Below are 14,720 nucleotides of genomic sequence, written 5' to 3'. Positions count from 1 at the left end.
AGGGGCAGGGGTTATAACAATGGCAGAGACCTACTTGATGTGCATGAGACCCTGGGTTCAATCCCCCCAGCACTGCAAAACAAAGTCAGTAGCACCACTTGTCCTTAAGGGCCTGCCCTCAAAGTTGCTGCAGCGTTGGTCTCCCCTTTCAGAGATGATCAGACTTCCTGTGGCAACTTTGAGCTCTCGAGCCTGAGGAGGGAGGAAATGGCCTGGCCTTATCTCACTTTGGGTCATCTTCATTCATGTGTACAATTTTAACTTTCCACAGAGAAAAAGCAAACCTGGCCATCACCCTGTGCAATGACAAGGAGGAGATCATGGCCCACGCCATCTTCCTGGACTATCCCAACTGGAACGTGGCCACGCCTGTGGCCTGGCCCTCGGTGTTCGGGGAGCTTCACAGCGACATCCCCTGCACGGTAAGGAGTCACTATGTGGTGATGGAGTGGCCCATGTGTGGAGGGGTTTGTGAGGTTGCTGTCTCAGCTTCTGGACTGAGAAGTCCAAACTCACAAGTGATGACATCATGATGATTAATCCTAAGTGAGCTGGTGCTGGGAAAAGGAGAGCAGAGCTCAGAGACCAGCAGACATAGGACAGGGCTGCCAGTACCTGCTGAAGCCCTGCACCTGGTGGCAGAGGTGTCCCATGTGTGTGTCTAAAGCTCATGTTGTTCTCTGTGCATCGCACCTGATGCCTTTGACCTGCTTCAAGGCCCGCATCACCCACACGGTGACCCTTGTAATGTTGATAACAGAGCCCTCTGTGAAAGTCACACTGTCATTTTCAAGATGCCCTCGTGGACTGTGGCTCATTTTAGCTGAGGGCCCATGACATCATGTCAGTGCAGGGGACTGAGGTCAGTGTTTCCCAGGAGCCCAGCCTGGGTGCCCAGAGCCATCTACAAGCTTTCTCTGAGGCAGCCCGACAGGACGCTGCCCCTCGGGTCCTCGTACCCATGCCTTCGTGTACATGAGCCCCCGAGCCAAGTGTTCACTGTTAGTTCATGTATTAGATGCTTGCCCTGGTCCTTGTGCCACCTCTTCCCCTGCCATGCTGTAGACCCAGGCAACATGTCCAGAAAAATGATGCCAAACACAGAAGTAGACCAGAAAGACTGTTTCTGTCTGGGACATGTCGCTTCACTTGACTGGGCTGTTTTACAGTTCTGTGGGAATGGCAGTGAACGTGTAGACTCTTGTCCATCTGAAATGTAAATAATTCATTCCTGTCTGGTAAAAGTGCTAATCTCAAAGGTTCTGGTGATGGGCTGTAGTACGTTACCTATCGCATATATAAGCCCGCAGTCCTGCCCTCATGTTTCTTCATCAGACCCCCTGGAGTATCCCCTTCATGGGTGTAAGAATCTGTTTGATCGTCTCACTAGTTTGTTTCATTAATTGATGATTTTAATAAATTACCAATTTATGTTCATGTTATATTTGTATTTGGGTCACAATTTTACCATTTGAAAATTAATAAATTCAAACTTTTTTCCTTTTGTTTTCTTAAAGATTGTTTCTTTTTGAACTCTTTTTATACAGTATGAAGTTAGGCTGTCCAATAGAGTAGCAACCAGCCACAGATAACTGATGAAGACTTGAAATTAGCTAATGTTGGTTGAGATGTGCTATAATGTATAATATACTCTAGATTTCACTGATATATTAAGTGTATATTATATTTAACATAATATAAAATACTATATATAATATATAATATACACTTAATTATACTTTAAATATAATATACACTTAATATGCACTAAAAAAGGTAGAAAGTATCTTGCTAATATATATATATATTTTTTTGGCAGAACTGGGGATTGAACTCAGGCCCTTGTGCTTGCCAGGCAAGCACTTATTCCACTGAGCTATCTCCCTGGCCCTTGATTTTATATTGATTACTTGTTAAATGATAACTTGAATATATTAGTTTAAACAAAATACTAAATTAAAAAGAATTGAACTCATTATCCTTCTTTAATGTATCTACTGAAAATTTAAAATTGCATCTCTGGCTTTCAGTTATGGCTCATGTTGTTTTTCTATTGGAAAGTACTGCTATCGAGCCTGTCTTGGTTACTGTTCTGGTTACTGAGACAAAATATCTGACACCCAGAGTTAAAGGAGGAAATGTTTATTTGGCTCGCAGTTTGTGGAGGATTCAGCCAATTATCAGCTGGCTCCAAGGCAGGGTGGCATGGCATAGGGGCATCACAGAGGCGAAACAGTCCTTGATACGCAGAAGGCAGCAAGTGACAAGTGACAGCAGCCCTTTTTCTGTCCTTTTATTCTGTCCAGAGAGGGACTTCCTACTGTCACTCCCGGAACTATGCCAAACCAATCTGTGGAATAATTTAGTAAAAACACACACTTGATCCCAACTTCACATACTCTGTCCAAATCTAGCCACCTCTAAGAGCCCCACCTATGACTCTCGAGGCTTTAGGGGGACATTTAGACACAAGCTGTAACAGAACCTTAAGTCTTAATGTGTTTTCTATGCCGGGGGTATTTACCACTGAAGCAATGATTTTATCCTAAAGCCATTTAGTGATTAAATCTTTAATTAACTTTTAATCCTCCTGCTTCAGCCTCTTAGAGTGCTAGGATTACAGGTGTGTGTCACCATGCCCAGCTTAATTAATAGTATTTCTGCAGGAAAGGAGAATTTGGGGAACAAGTGTGTAGTCCCTGTGCTCCCAAGACTAGCGCTGTTCAGGGTGCAACGCTGGTGTCAAGGAGGGGTGTGGTGCCATTACTGGGTGAATACACAGTGCTTTAGTGCTTCAGGCTCTGGCCTTGTTGTAAGGATTATCTGGATTTAGGGCTTTGTGCTGTTGGCCTTTGGGAGTTTTGATTCTCCTCTTGCCATATTATGCCCATTACAGGTCCTTCTGAAGGCAACTGAACCATATCATCTAGGGAAAGTGGGCAACCTTAAGCCAAGGCCACCTGGAAACCACAGCACCTTTGTATCTCTAGTTTCCTTCTTCAGCCCAGGTCCCCAGATTCAAACATCTTCCAATGTAACATGGTTCTAAAAATTGCATCTGAACCAAACATACACGGACATCTTTCCTTGTCATTGTTGTCCAATGAACACAGTGTAACAGCTGTTTAGTTAGTATTGTGTTGGATTAGGATTATAGGTAGTCTGGAGGACTGCAGATATGTGCATCAGTGCCACTGAGATCTGCAGAGGTCTGGGAGGCAGTCCCCACCATTAGAAAATAAGACACACACACACACACACACACACACACACACACACACACACAGGTCAATCCTGCTGTCCACACTAGCCAGTCAATGACTTCTCATTTGTACCATTTCTATGACTGGAAGATTTTCTCATCAACATAAGTAACCCTAAAGGTTTGTCTAGAAAGACTACCTGTGATTTAGGCAGGTGAAATGATCTTCAAAAGTTATGGGATGAAGCTTTGTAAAAACATGGATATTTAACCTTAGAGTCATAGTGGAATCTTACTACCCTTAGTTTTCAGCTCCCAGATTTTCTGGATCTCAAGAGTAATATTTGATTCTGACTCCTGGAATGTTGAACAAAGCAAGCTTTCAGATTCCATCCTCAGTATCTGCCTTTCCTCCTTCAGTTTCCCACTCTGTGTCCTGTGAACAGGGTGGCAGCTGCTGACCCTGAACCCCAGGGAAGGCGTGACTGCCTTGCCTGGCACAAACTCCCCTGAAGACAGGACTGGGGGCCACCGATGGATGCTGCTGCCCCTCGGGCTCTCCCCTGCCACAACCGTCTGCTTGGTATGGAAGGGCTCGCACTCTGGCCTCATACATAATTATCCCCTTGAATAATTCTGAGCCAGGAGCACAGAAGGCATGGAAGGAGCTGGTGTCAGGGCTCCAAAGCCACCTGGTGCCTTGTCATGTACACATAAAAGGCCATCCCCATATGCCGGGCAGCTCTGTCTATGGCCACCCATGTGCCTCTGAACAGTGCCTAAATGCTGACCCAGCCTTCAGCCATTCTTTTCCCTGTAGCCTCTGAACACGCTATTCCTGCACCTCTTCGTGGCTGTGGATGAGTACTCTACCGGCTGCTGCAAAGAGATTATTCGGTGAGTGCCTGGGGCCCTACAGACGACAGGCACCTTGGAGGCCTCCATGCAGATTGTTTCAAAATGTTTTTTAATAGCCATGGAATTCTATAGGGCATTTCATTTGCTGGAGTTCAGGAGTGAATGAAAGCTTTCACTCTGACAGTGGTGATATTTCTAAATGAAAATAAACAAAGTATTAGAATCCACTCTGTATCCTTCTTCCTAGTGGGATTTGTTGCCAGACAGGCCTCAGGGGGACCAGGGGATGCCTGTAAAGGTGATCCGCAAGGCCCCTGCGCTGTGGCCAGGGGCCTCTGACAGCCTGCACAGGCCTTGGGGCGGGGGTTAGCTTTCAAGTCACTTAGTAATGTCACACCAGACGGTCCAGATGCTGGGTCAAAGGTTAATATCAGCAGAAATCTGCTGTGCCGCCTGCACCCATGCCCTATTCTCCCCACCTCTGCAGGGCAGAGAAGAAGGGGCTCTTTGGAGTCCACAGGGAACAGGGGTAAGCAAGAAGCTGGCTTGGAGACCTTGTGGGTTTCTGGATACCTGGTTTCTTCTGTGGTGGGCATTTGTCTCTGATGTGTGGGCTTTGATAGTAACACCTGCCACTCTCTCTCCCCACCTCCAGGACTGTGTTTAAGGCAGTGCCCGAGCTGCACTTCATCTTTCTCGTAGTGCCGTCCTACATGAGCCTAGGTGAGGCCCCTGTCCCCACCTGTGCCCAGCCCTGGACAGGGAGGCTCTTGGGGTGGGAAGAGGGCTGGCCTCCAAGTGGCAAGTGTCCCTATCCACATTTGATTATAAGCATCACGATACTGTGTAGTGTGGAGACTGCATCTTGTTTGAAGCCTTGAAGTTGCTCCTTGATAAAATGAACACACATTGCTCTCTTCCTGTGACTTAGGCTCAACTCTCATCACCGTTTTTAATCAAGTGGGCAGCGTGCCATGTCTGACGTATGACGAGGACTTTGCAGTGTATGTGTGTCATAGGCACAGACACTACCCTCAGCTCTACATTCGCCGAGCCAGGTATGGTGGGAGGAGCAACTTATGTGACCTAGTTCACAGGACTGTCACTTTTATGACACGCGCTGTAGTCACCAATTGTGGGAGGCTGAGGCAGGAAAATCACAAGTCCTAGCCCGGGCCGGATGACTTAGAAAGACCCTGTCTCCAAATTAGAAATAAAATAAAACAAGGACTGGGGACGTAGCCCAGTGTAGGCAGAGCCTTTCCTTTCCTTTGCTTATGTGACATAAGGTTTACCCCCTCTGGAGATGCTCAGTGTCCCCCTTGAGGACATAATTTGCAGAACCCTCTGGTGATTCTTCCTTGGTTCTGTGTGGCCATAGAGTTGCACATTTACTGCTAGGGGCTTCTGAGAACATGCAGTCCTAGGTCCCTCACTGAGTAAAATGACTTCTGAATACCACCAGTCAATCTCAAGTTTAAACTGAATGAAAGAAGGCAGGCTCAAGGCAGAGCCACATGTTACTGATCCCACACAGGCGATGGACACAGAAGGTAAAAGAAATCTGTGGCAAAGCAGTCCTATCAGTGGTGCCCATGGAATAAGAAAGTGAGTGCCTAGGAGGGATGAGAGGGAACTCTGGGGCAAAGGCAGCTTTCTGTGTCTTGATGGGTGGTGTGGAGCCATCTAGGTCATCACACTGCACGCATGAGGTCTGTGTACTTTCTTACGCATTACCATACTTCAATGAGGAAGATCCTTGAAGGCACAAAAGGCTTTGTGGAAGAGATGCACTGTGGGTTTGGTCTGGAAGAAGGAACCAGCCAAGGCACAGAAGAGATGAAGATGGGGCAAAGAGGTCCTGGAGTGACCATGAGCAGGCAGGTGTAGCTGCCCTTCCTGCTGCTGGGTGCAGAGGCAGAACTGGAAGTCTCGGCTCTATCTTCAAGATAACAGGGAGCACCGTGTGTTTGCAAGGCCACTGTGGTTTTCTCTTGGCTGGCAGCTTATGAAGGAGGGGCATGGGGCAGTGTGGTCTGGAGATGGTGCTGGCTGGAATCTGGGCAGCGACAGGTCCCCGAGGTGCAGGTGGGAAAGGACCAGAGCAGGCATGGAAATGCAGGGGGATTTTTTGGAGGGAAAGTGCATATAGCTACCCATTGGAGGGAGAGGTTGGAGGATGAGAGTGAATTACTGGGTGATTTAAGGTTTTCAAGCTCATGGGGAACGGTGATTTCACCAACTGAAAGTAGAAATGACAATTGTCAAGTGACAGGAGAGTGGGAAATAGAAATTGAGAGAAAAGCCAGGTTAAAAATCCTCATTCATGAGCTATCTGTTTACAGGTCATTGGGGAGATGAATGAAATGAAGGTTATCTTGGGGGGAACTGAGAAGTGAATGATCTGGGGATCAGGGCAGAGTTTTGAGACTGGATAGGGAGTCGTGAATGATGAGAAGAAAGCTGGAAGGGAGCGAGAGGACTGAGAGAGGTGTCAGAGGCCAAGAGCAGAAAAAGATGCAGGGAAATCAAATTGGAGTATGAAGAAAGACCACTATAGATTTGGCCATTTTGTTTTATTTTATTTTTTATTTATTTTTTTTGGTAGGACAGTTTTAATAATTCACACATTGCATACATTCTTCCTAGTGGTTAATTGCTGTACAAGATGCGGACATGATATCCTATTTACAATCACTGTTAGAACAAATTCCTCTATTCATTAAGAGAATGTAGCTATATATATCTATCCTAACCACTTTGAATACACAGATACAAAGTGGACATTCATCTGTTTCCCCTTTTTTGTTAAGTTTCGTTATTTGAATATTATAGGTGTATAAACTCAGCAAAATATTCTAAGAGTCCAGTAGCCCATAATAATATTGGGTCTTCTGCTTGACTGGCAATGTCAGAAATTGTTGACCTGAGTCCCTTACAGCTCAACGTAACAGCATGGCTTTACTTCTTATTCTTCATTTTTATACTTTTCTGCTGGATGGTTAAGACCAAGATAAAGCAGGACCTATGTAACAAGAGTTGTAGCTTTTGGGTCTGCTAAGGTCAGTGAAATCCCCTCAGGATTTATCCTGAGATCCTGTACCTCAGATTGTTGTCAGTGTCAGCCATGTGGATGAGTCACGGCCATTGCTTGGAGATTTGGCCATTTTAAAAGTCACAGATGAAATAGAATTGATTGTGCCAAGCTGATCAATAAAAGAGGATGAATGACCAGCATCAGGACTGGAAAGGACTATCACCACAGATCACCTGGGCCATAAAGGGACAGCAAGGGATATCACCCACACCACTACATCAATAAGTCCAAAAAATTAGGTCAAATCCACCAACTCCTTGAGCAGCACAAGCTACCAAAACGTCCTTGGGAAAAGATAGATACTGCAAGTGCTTCTATGTGTGCTACAGGAAATTGAGGTGAACTGGGCAGGAAGGGAAGTGACATCGGCTCCCGTCCTCCCAGCCAGAAACTCAGCCTTCCCCAGGATCAATCCTGGGCCGCACATGATCGGTGGCCTACCTCTGGCCACTTGGGCTGGCTCTGGGATTCTCGGCCTTGAAGAGCTGGACTGAAGGGGTCCAGATGTGGTGGGTGGAAAAGAAAGGTGCAGAAGGTGGGAGGAGTGGCTACTGTCCAGACTCATGGTGAAGCGAGTAGAGAAAGGGACGCAGAAGTCACTTTGATGCACAGCGCTGTGCAATGGGTAACACGGTTCCATTCTGCCACCTGCATAGAGCAACCAGAAGGCCAGACAGCCTGTGCCTCGGTGATCACCAGGGAGTGGGGACTTCTGTGTAAATGATCTGCCTAATTAGACAGTTCTTCTTAGAAAATGATTTTGCTTTCCTTTTAATAGCTAAATGCATTGTAACCCTCTCCTTATAAAACCCTTTTGATCACCATACGAATTCTAATGCAAGCCAAAGGCATTCTGAAGGAAATGAATTTTGTGAGCAAAAGCACATTTTTAATTGACTCCCTCACACCTTTTGAAGCCTTTGTCCTGATTTATGAAGTTTCTTTTGTTAGTGTAGGGGAGGCAGATCTGCCCTCTGCCCTTCAGGAAAGTACATTCTTGAAAGAGTTTATTTTAAAAGTATTCACAAGCAGCCAGTCTTTTTTTTTTTTCCAATCATGAGAAATCTGCATGAATAAATTACTTCAGATCTTGTAAGTAGTCTATCAGTTGCTAGCCTTTTACTTTAATTTCATTTTAAATCTCCCTCAACCCTGTCATTTACTACTTATTTTGGTAAAAAGGTTCATTAGTGAAGTGAATTCTTTTTTTTTTTTTTACACTTTAAAAAATGTGTTTATTGGATACAGGGTCTAGCTACACAGCTCAGACATGTAGTGATCCTCCTGTCTCAGCCTTCCCAGCCCTGGAATTATAGGCATGCATCACCATGCCCGGTTTCAGGGCTGGCACAGTGCTAGCATGTGGTACTGGGGATCAAACTTGAGTCTTTGAGCTTGCCAAGCAGGCACTTAGACTGCTGAGCTTTCTCCCCTGCTTATTTTTACAAAAAATAAAGATAAAAGGGGTGGGGTGGGGACAAATTCTCAGTATGTAATTCAGGCTGACCTTGAACTCACTATCTAGCCCCGGCTGGCTTCAAACTTGCAGTGATCCTTGTGCCTCAGCCTCCCCAGTGCTAGGATTGCAATGAATTATTTTTTTAAAACCACAAAATGCTGAACAGTAAGAATTACTCATCCATTCTATGTGAGCACAAGGACCAGGGAGATAGCTCAGTGGCATAAGCGCCTGCCTGGCAAGTGCAAGGTCCTGAGTTCAATCTGCAGTATCAAAAAAAAAAAAAAAAAAAAAAAAAAAAGTCTATGTACGCATGTAGCTAGCCATACAAATATAGCAACTGTTGGCTCAAATATCTGCAGGTTCTGCATCCATGGGTTCAGCCAAGTACAGATAAAAAAAATACTTGGGAAAAATTGCATTTGTACTGAACATGTAGTTTTTTTCTTCTCATACAATACAGCAAAACAGTGCTTACATTGTATTAGGTGTTGTAAGTAATGTGGGTATGGTTTGAAGTATACGGAGCGTGTGAGTAGGTGAAGTGTAAGTTCTATGCCATTTTATGTAGGAGACTCGACCAGCCTCTAGTGTGGTATCTGTGGAGGCCCTGGAACTAGTCTTAACAGGGATACTGAAAGCCTACTCACCACATAGGTATACACTACTATGGTTTGTGTCTAGGTGTCCCCCCAAAGATTCCTGTAGTCACTGGGGTGCACTTCTAGAGTTCATGATTAATTCATGATCCAGTGCTGGGATTATAGGTGTGAGCATGAGCGCTATACCCGGCCTGGGGCAGGTAGCCTGGATGCAACATAAGGGAGGGAGAGAGGCTAACTCTCCGCCTCTGTCTCTGCTGCTGCTGCTGCTACTCCTCCCTTTTTGCTCTTGCTGTTTTGCTGCCTTCCACCGCCATGAACTGCTGCCCTCTGCCAAGTGCCACTCTGCCTTGGAGCCAGCTGAGTATGGACTGAAGCCTCCACAAACTGTGAGCTAAATAAAATAAACCTTTCTTTTCTTACTTTTGGGTGTTGGATATTTTGTCCAAGCAACAAGAGAAAAGTAACCCCAGACATACATGTATCATACAGATGTGCATGTGTTCCCTCTCTGTGCACATGCACATGCACCGACACGTGTACACACACAGGTACGTGTCCACACTTGCAGGTGTGCAGTGCATTCTCTGGGTGTGTGCAGGCACAGGCCTTCACACAGTGCTGCGATACTGTCCTCTGTTAATTGTAATTCTGGAAATTCACCTAACACACAGCTCATCGTCTTCATAGATGAACTGTATTATTTTGAATGACTACAATGGCCTGGATGGTTCTAATAAATTCATGTAGTTCTTTTAGTTATTCCCTATTTATGGAAATTTAAGCTGTTCTCAGCTTTTTAAAGTGACAAATAATACACACACAGCACACAGCCTTATGCATATACCATGCTATTTTTTTCTTATAGTACAAATAATTAGAAGTCAAATTTCTTTTTAAAAAAAATGTATTTACTACAGGGTCTACAAAGTCTCACTACACAGATTGGACTCAGTGATCCTCCTGTTTTCAGCCTCCCAAGTGCTGGGATTACAGGCACATGCCACCACGCCCAGTCTCAATTGTGTCTCAACTCACCCTGGGGTCAGGGCCAGCACAGCACACGGGGGATCGAACCCCAGTCCCTGCGCCTGCCTAAGCAGGTGCTTTAGTCCACTGAGCTATCTGGCTGGCCCTAGAAGTCAAATTTCTGGTTAAGAAATATCCAAGATATTGACAAAAATTAGGACTTCAAAAAATAGATGCTACCTAATTATTCAACCAAAGTATTATTTCAGTTTATATCCCAAACTCTTTACATCTTCAATAATTATGGATATTTTCAGTTATTAATAATCTGCTAAACCAAAGCAGTATTTTGTTATTTCAAATGGCATCTATTTGAATATTTGCATGTGTGGGTTTGACTGCCGTTTTATAGGATGCATTTTAAGTGAATAAAATGTTTGAATTTAAAGTACTTTCTAATTTAGAAATTTCTGATTTCTAGTGTACAATTAAACTTGTCTGCAATATAATTATTTTTCTTCTTTCTTTTTTCTTTCTTTTTTTTTTTTGAGACAGGGTCTCACTGTATAGTTAAGATTTGCCTTGAACTCATATGTAGCCCAGGCTGGCCTTGAACTTGCAGCAATCCACCTGCCTCATCTGCACAAGCACTTAGGTTACGGGTGTGTGTCTGTACACTCAGCAAAGGGGATAGATAGGGCTGGGAGCGTTTGTTACTAAGGAGGGAGGTACAACTTCCAAAAGTAATATTTTAACTCTTAGGCCATTTATCCAGTTTGGATTTAGGGAGTTATCATTTTCTTGAGAAATGTTGAGGCTTAAATACTTTGAACATACATAGTCAGCATGACATTACTATAATAGAAACTCAGTCACTTCCCTATTACTGGGACAAAATACCCAGCATCTGCAACTTGAAGGAGGAGAGATTTACTTTGGTTCACATTTTTTGTCCTTTGCTGGTGGGCTATAAAGCAGGAAGACTGGGCGGAAGGGTCTGGTGGAAGAGCTGCTGTCCTCATGATGGCCTAGAAGCAGAGAGAGAAGGGAGAAAGTGGGAAGGGAGAGGGTCTGCCAAGCTTGCCCACAGTGGCCAACCCTTCTGACCAGGCCTCGCCTCCCAACGCCAAGCCAGCGGCAGCCTCCACAGTCCAGTCACCTCCCACGGTCCCTACCTCTCAGTGAGTGAAGATCCAGAGGGCATCCAGATAGAAACCATAACAGGTGTTATTGAAATCTGATATTGACAGTGACACTGTACACAAGCAGCTGTGTGAAAATGATTCATTTCTTTCACTTTTTAGTAAGCTGATGTTTTTGTTGATGTGCTCTCTGACACCAGCACCCCACTTGGCATTCATCATGTGGGTCACAGGACTCAAGTAAAGACATGCTAGCCCAGTGCCTGGCCCCAGTAACTGGCGTATAGCAAGTGGTGGCTCTGATATGCTCCCCCTCTTGCCCGACCCTGTGACCTTCACACGCGCTGCTTCCTTTCTGCCTTTTTTTCCTTTTGGCATGAAAACCTAGTGGGTCTGTGACCTCCCAGCAGTCAGGGTTTGGGAAGCCTGAGGCGTGCTTGCTGACTCCTCCTCAGCCTGAGCTCTTGGACCCATCACCTCTGATGGCGGAATGTCTTGCCTGCCGCCCAGAGAACATGGGGAGAAGCAAATCATGGCAGGGTTGTGGTGCTGATGCACAGAAGAGAGTGGGAACTTGGCAGTGAAGAAAGGGCATTTGTAAACAGATAAGTGAGTTCAGGTGGGAGCTGATGTGGTGCCAGCCAGTGAGTGCCTTTGCCTGTGGAAGGCGGAGGGCTGACACACCGAACAGCCCTTCACCCCAGATGTTCTGATTAGAGTTTTGGTGTTTATGGGGGTAGAAAGTTCACTTAGGTGGCTCTCTCCCTCCTTAACGTGTGGACAACAAAGGCACATCAGAGTGGCACGTGGGTGTCCAAGTGCGGCTCTAGGTAACTCACTCCTCACTCCCCCATGCTTGTTTTTTGACATCTGTTTCATCAGTAGTTCCTTGTTCTGGTAATTAATGGTGAAGGACACAGTTCTTAAGATACTAAACCAGTGACGGGTCTGGGGATGTAATTATCCTTCCACCGTTTAACTAGCAACATATTCAGAACCAATGAATTAGTGCTGTAATCCCCTGTCCCATTTCTTCGATTTAGCCATGTGGAAAATTATGCTGTAATCTGCCCCTCTGTTTAGATGGTCATTAATGAAGTTACTCTTTTGTGTTTTTCATTATGTCTGAAATAAAGCATGGCTGCTTCTGTGTACACCTTTAAAATTCTCCTGTGGGCTTAATTAATCATCAGTAGGTTTTTGATATCTGCAGATTTAGAAACCATTTGCATATCTTTCTGGGGGAAAAACCTATCTTTCTACGGTCCTTGTGGAGGTGTGGTAAGACTCATCCAAGGAAAAGATTATGTTTTGTCAGACACTGATATAAAAATAACTAAAAATTTCCTTTGTAGAATACTGACTTTTTGATGGGTAATAGTGATAAAGTATATTGGCTCAATATTATTGCTTTTTAAAGAAATATGGAAGACAAATTAGTTCTTTGCTAGAAGAAGGTAATTCAGAGGCTTCCAAAGTAATGATAAATGTTCAGGAGCATATAAATGCTAGTTACCTGGTTTGATCATTGTACATTGTATTCGTGTATCAAATTATCACCTTGAATGGATACAATTATCATAATTGTATCGCCTAAATGGATACAATTATGACATGTTAGTTTAAAAAGATCTTCATAAAATTTTAAAAAGAAGAAAAATTAGTTATTTAAAACTTAAGATTGATGTCTTTTCAAGTGCTAATTTTTCACTTCCTAGGGTGACTGTTTTATGAAGTCTTGTTCTTTAGAAACCCACTTATATTTGACTGAAGCAATCTTATAAGAATAAATTTCATTGTTTAAGTTAGGAATATCCTAAAGCATTAAAAAAAAATAGAGCAGTGACAGTGTTTCAACAGTGATCTGCCCACAGCCTGGAAAATGACCTGCAAATGGAGTGTGCTGAGAGGGCCGCCCACCTGAGCACTGCCCGCGGAGAGCCAGGCTGGGGTCGGCTCCGCGCTGTGGGCGTGGGCTTGGCCTGGCCTCGCATGTACGCTGACGTCACCCTAACATCTTCCCTGGCTTTAAAATCATGCTGTTCCCCAAGAACTGGAAGCTGAATAGCCCCCAAAGCCCCATCCTAAAGTTGGCAGAAGGAATTAGTAGTTCAGAAATGAATTTCATTTTCCCAAGAAAGACCACTAGAGGTCATAAGTGATCTTGGAAAGTAAAAGGTGCTTTGTCTTCACTGGAGAATGAAGAGAAACACCCAGCCGCTGCCGCTGCCTACCAGGTTCTCTGGCCCGTTTTGAGACAGTGCCTATGACAAAGTGTGACCAGAACACATCACATTCGTTAGCACTGCCACTAACCTGGCTTCTCTGTGATGTTTTCTCTTTCTTCAGTGGTTTCTTAAAATATACACAAGCACTTGATGCACTATGTTGGTGGCATTTAAAGTGACAGCAGTGTTCCTTTCCTCGAGTATGTTTTTAAGTGTTGCAAATCCTCTCTGGTGTGGAAAATGTGCCAGACTGGAAAGAGGACCCTGTGTGCCCACATCTGAGTGTGAGCGTGGCCCGCTTCAGCCATCCTCTGTGTCCTTATATGTCCCTTCCCACCTATGATCTTGTGGCACTTCTCTGCTGGCAAGGAAATGATGATGTTTCTGACTTGGGGAAGCCACCTGCAGGTTGTCCCCAAGGATGGTCACCATACAGAGTGGGGTCAGGATGGAACACTGTGAGGATCTGGGGTCACCAGGGACCTGCCTGCCTGCAGGGCTCCATGTACTCTGGGCTGTCACAGTGCTGCTGGCTATCTTGGCTCATTGTGACACTGGAAGTAAAGGGTGAATCTGTCCTTCTTGTTGCCTTCCAGGAAGGTACCAGGAGCCACCAAGGCCCTTGATAGTACAGTCACATCTGTGTGTGGAAGAAGTGAGGTATCCTGCAGCAGACGTTGATTTTTAAGGCTTAGACTTAACTCTCTTCATCTGGCCTACTTTTCAGAATCACACGGACCTCTGCAGACCAAGGCAGTGGTCATCCTTTATGGGATGCACCTTTTGTTTCATCAAAACAAATGAAAATAAAACTATAACTGATTTATTTTAACTGATTACTATTGTAACTGATTCCTTGACAAACATTGCCCCCGTCCAAGCACATTCTGAATGGAAGCCATAGGGACCTGTGTTACTTTCATCACATGTGGTGCTGACAGACTACAGTGTCCATGCAGTTGTCCCTGGGAATACTATGCAGTGTGTGAGTCCGTAGCACTGGCTCACGGTGGCTGTCTTCGGCCAGCTGGGCACAGGGGACTCCCTGCCTCAAAGTGCCTGTGTTCAAATGCTTTGCTGCACTCAAAGTTCCTGCAGCTGGGGTGTTTTGTGTCTGTGGGGCTGGACTTTGTCATGTGCCATTTGAGACTGGGAGGCTGATG

The 14,720-nt window shown here is 44.9% G+C and overlaps 1 protein-coding gene across 3 annotated transcripts in view; it reads left to right on the top strand.

Annotated features, from left to right (window-relative positions):
• Cfap61 (cilia and flagella associated protein 61) overlaps window positions 1–14,720 on the top strand; it is a 241,515-nt gene that overhangs the window by 10,111 nt on the left and 216,684 nt on the right. For all 3 annotated transcript variants that reach the window (XM_023720073.1, XM_023720075.1, XM_023720074.1), the window contains exons 3-6: window positions 272–422; window positions 4,023–4,099; window positions 4,716–4,783; window positions 4,992–5,118. In XM_023720073.1, coding sequence (XP_023575841.1) covers window positions 272–422; window positions 4,023–4,099; window positions 4,716–4,783; window positions 4,992–5,118 — 423 coding nt within the window. The remainder of the gene's footprint in view (window positions 1–271; window positions 423–4,022; window positions 4,100–4,715; window positions 4,784–4,991; window positions 5,119–14,720) is intronic.

This window comes from Octodon degus, unplaced genomic scaffold, assembly GCF_000260255.1.
Source record: "Octodon degus isolate 3935 unplaced genomic scaffold, OctDeg1.0 scaffold00073, whole genome shotgun sequence".
NCBI classification, from domain to species: Eukaryota; Metazoa; Chordata; class Mammalia; order Rodentia; family Octodontidae; genus Octodon; species Octodon degus.
The sequence above is the reverse complement of the archived record's forward strand: the minus strand, read 5'-3'. Positions and strand labels throughout refer to the sequence as shown.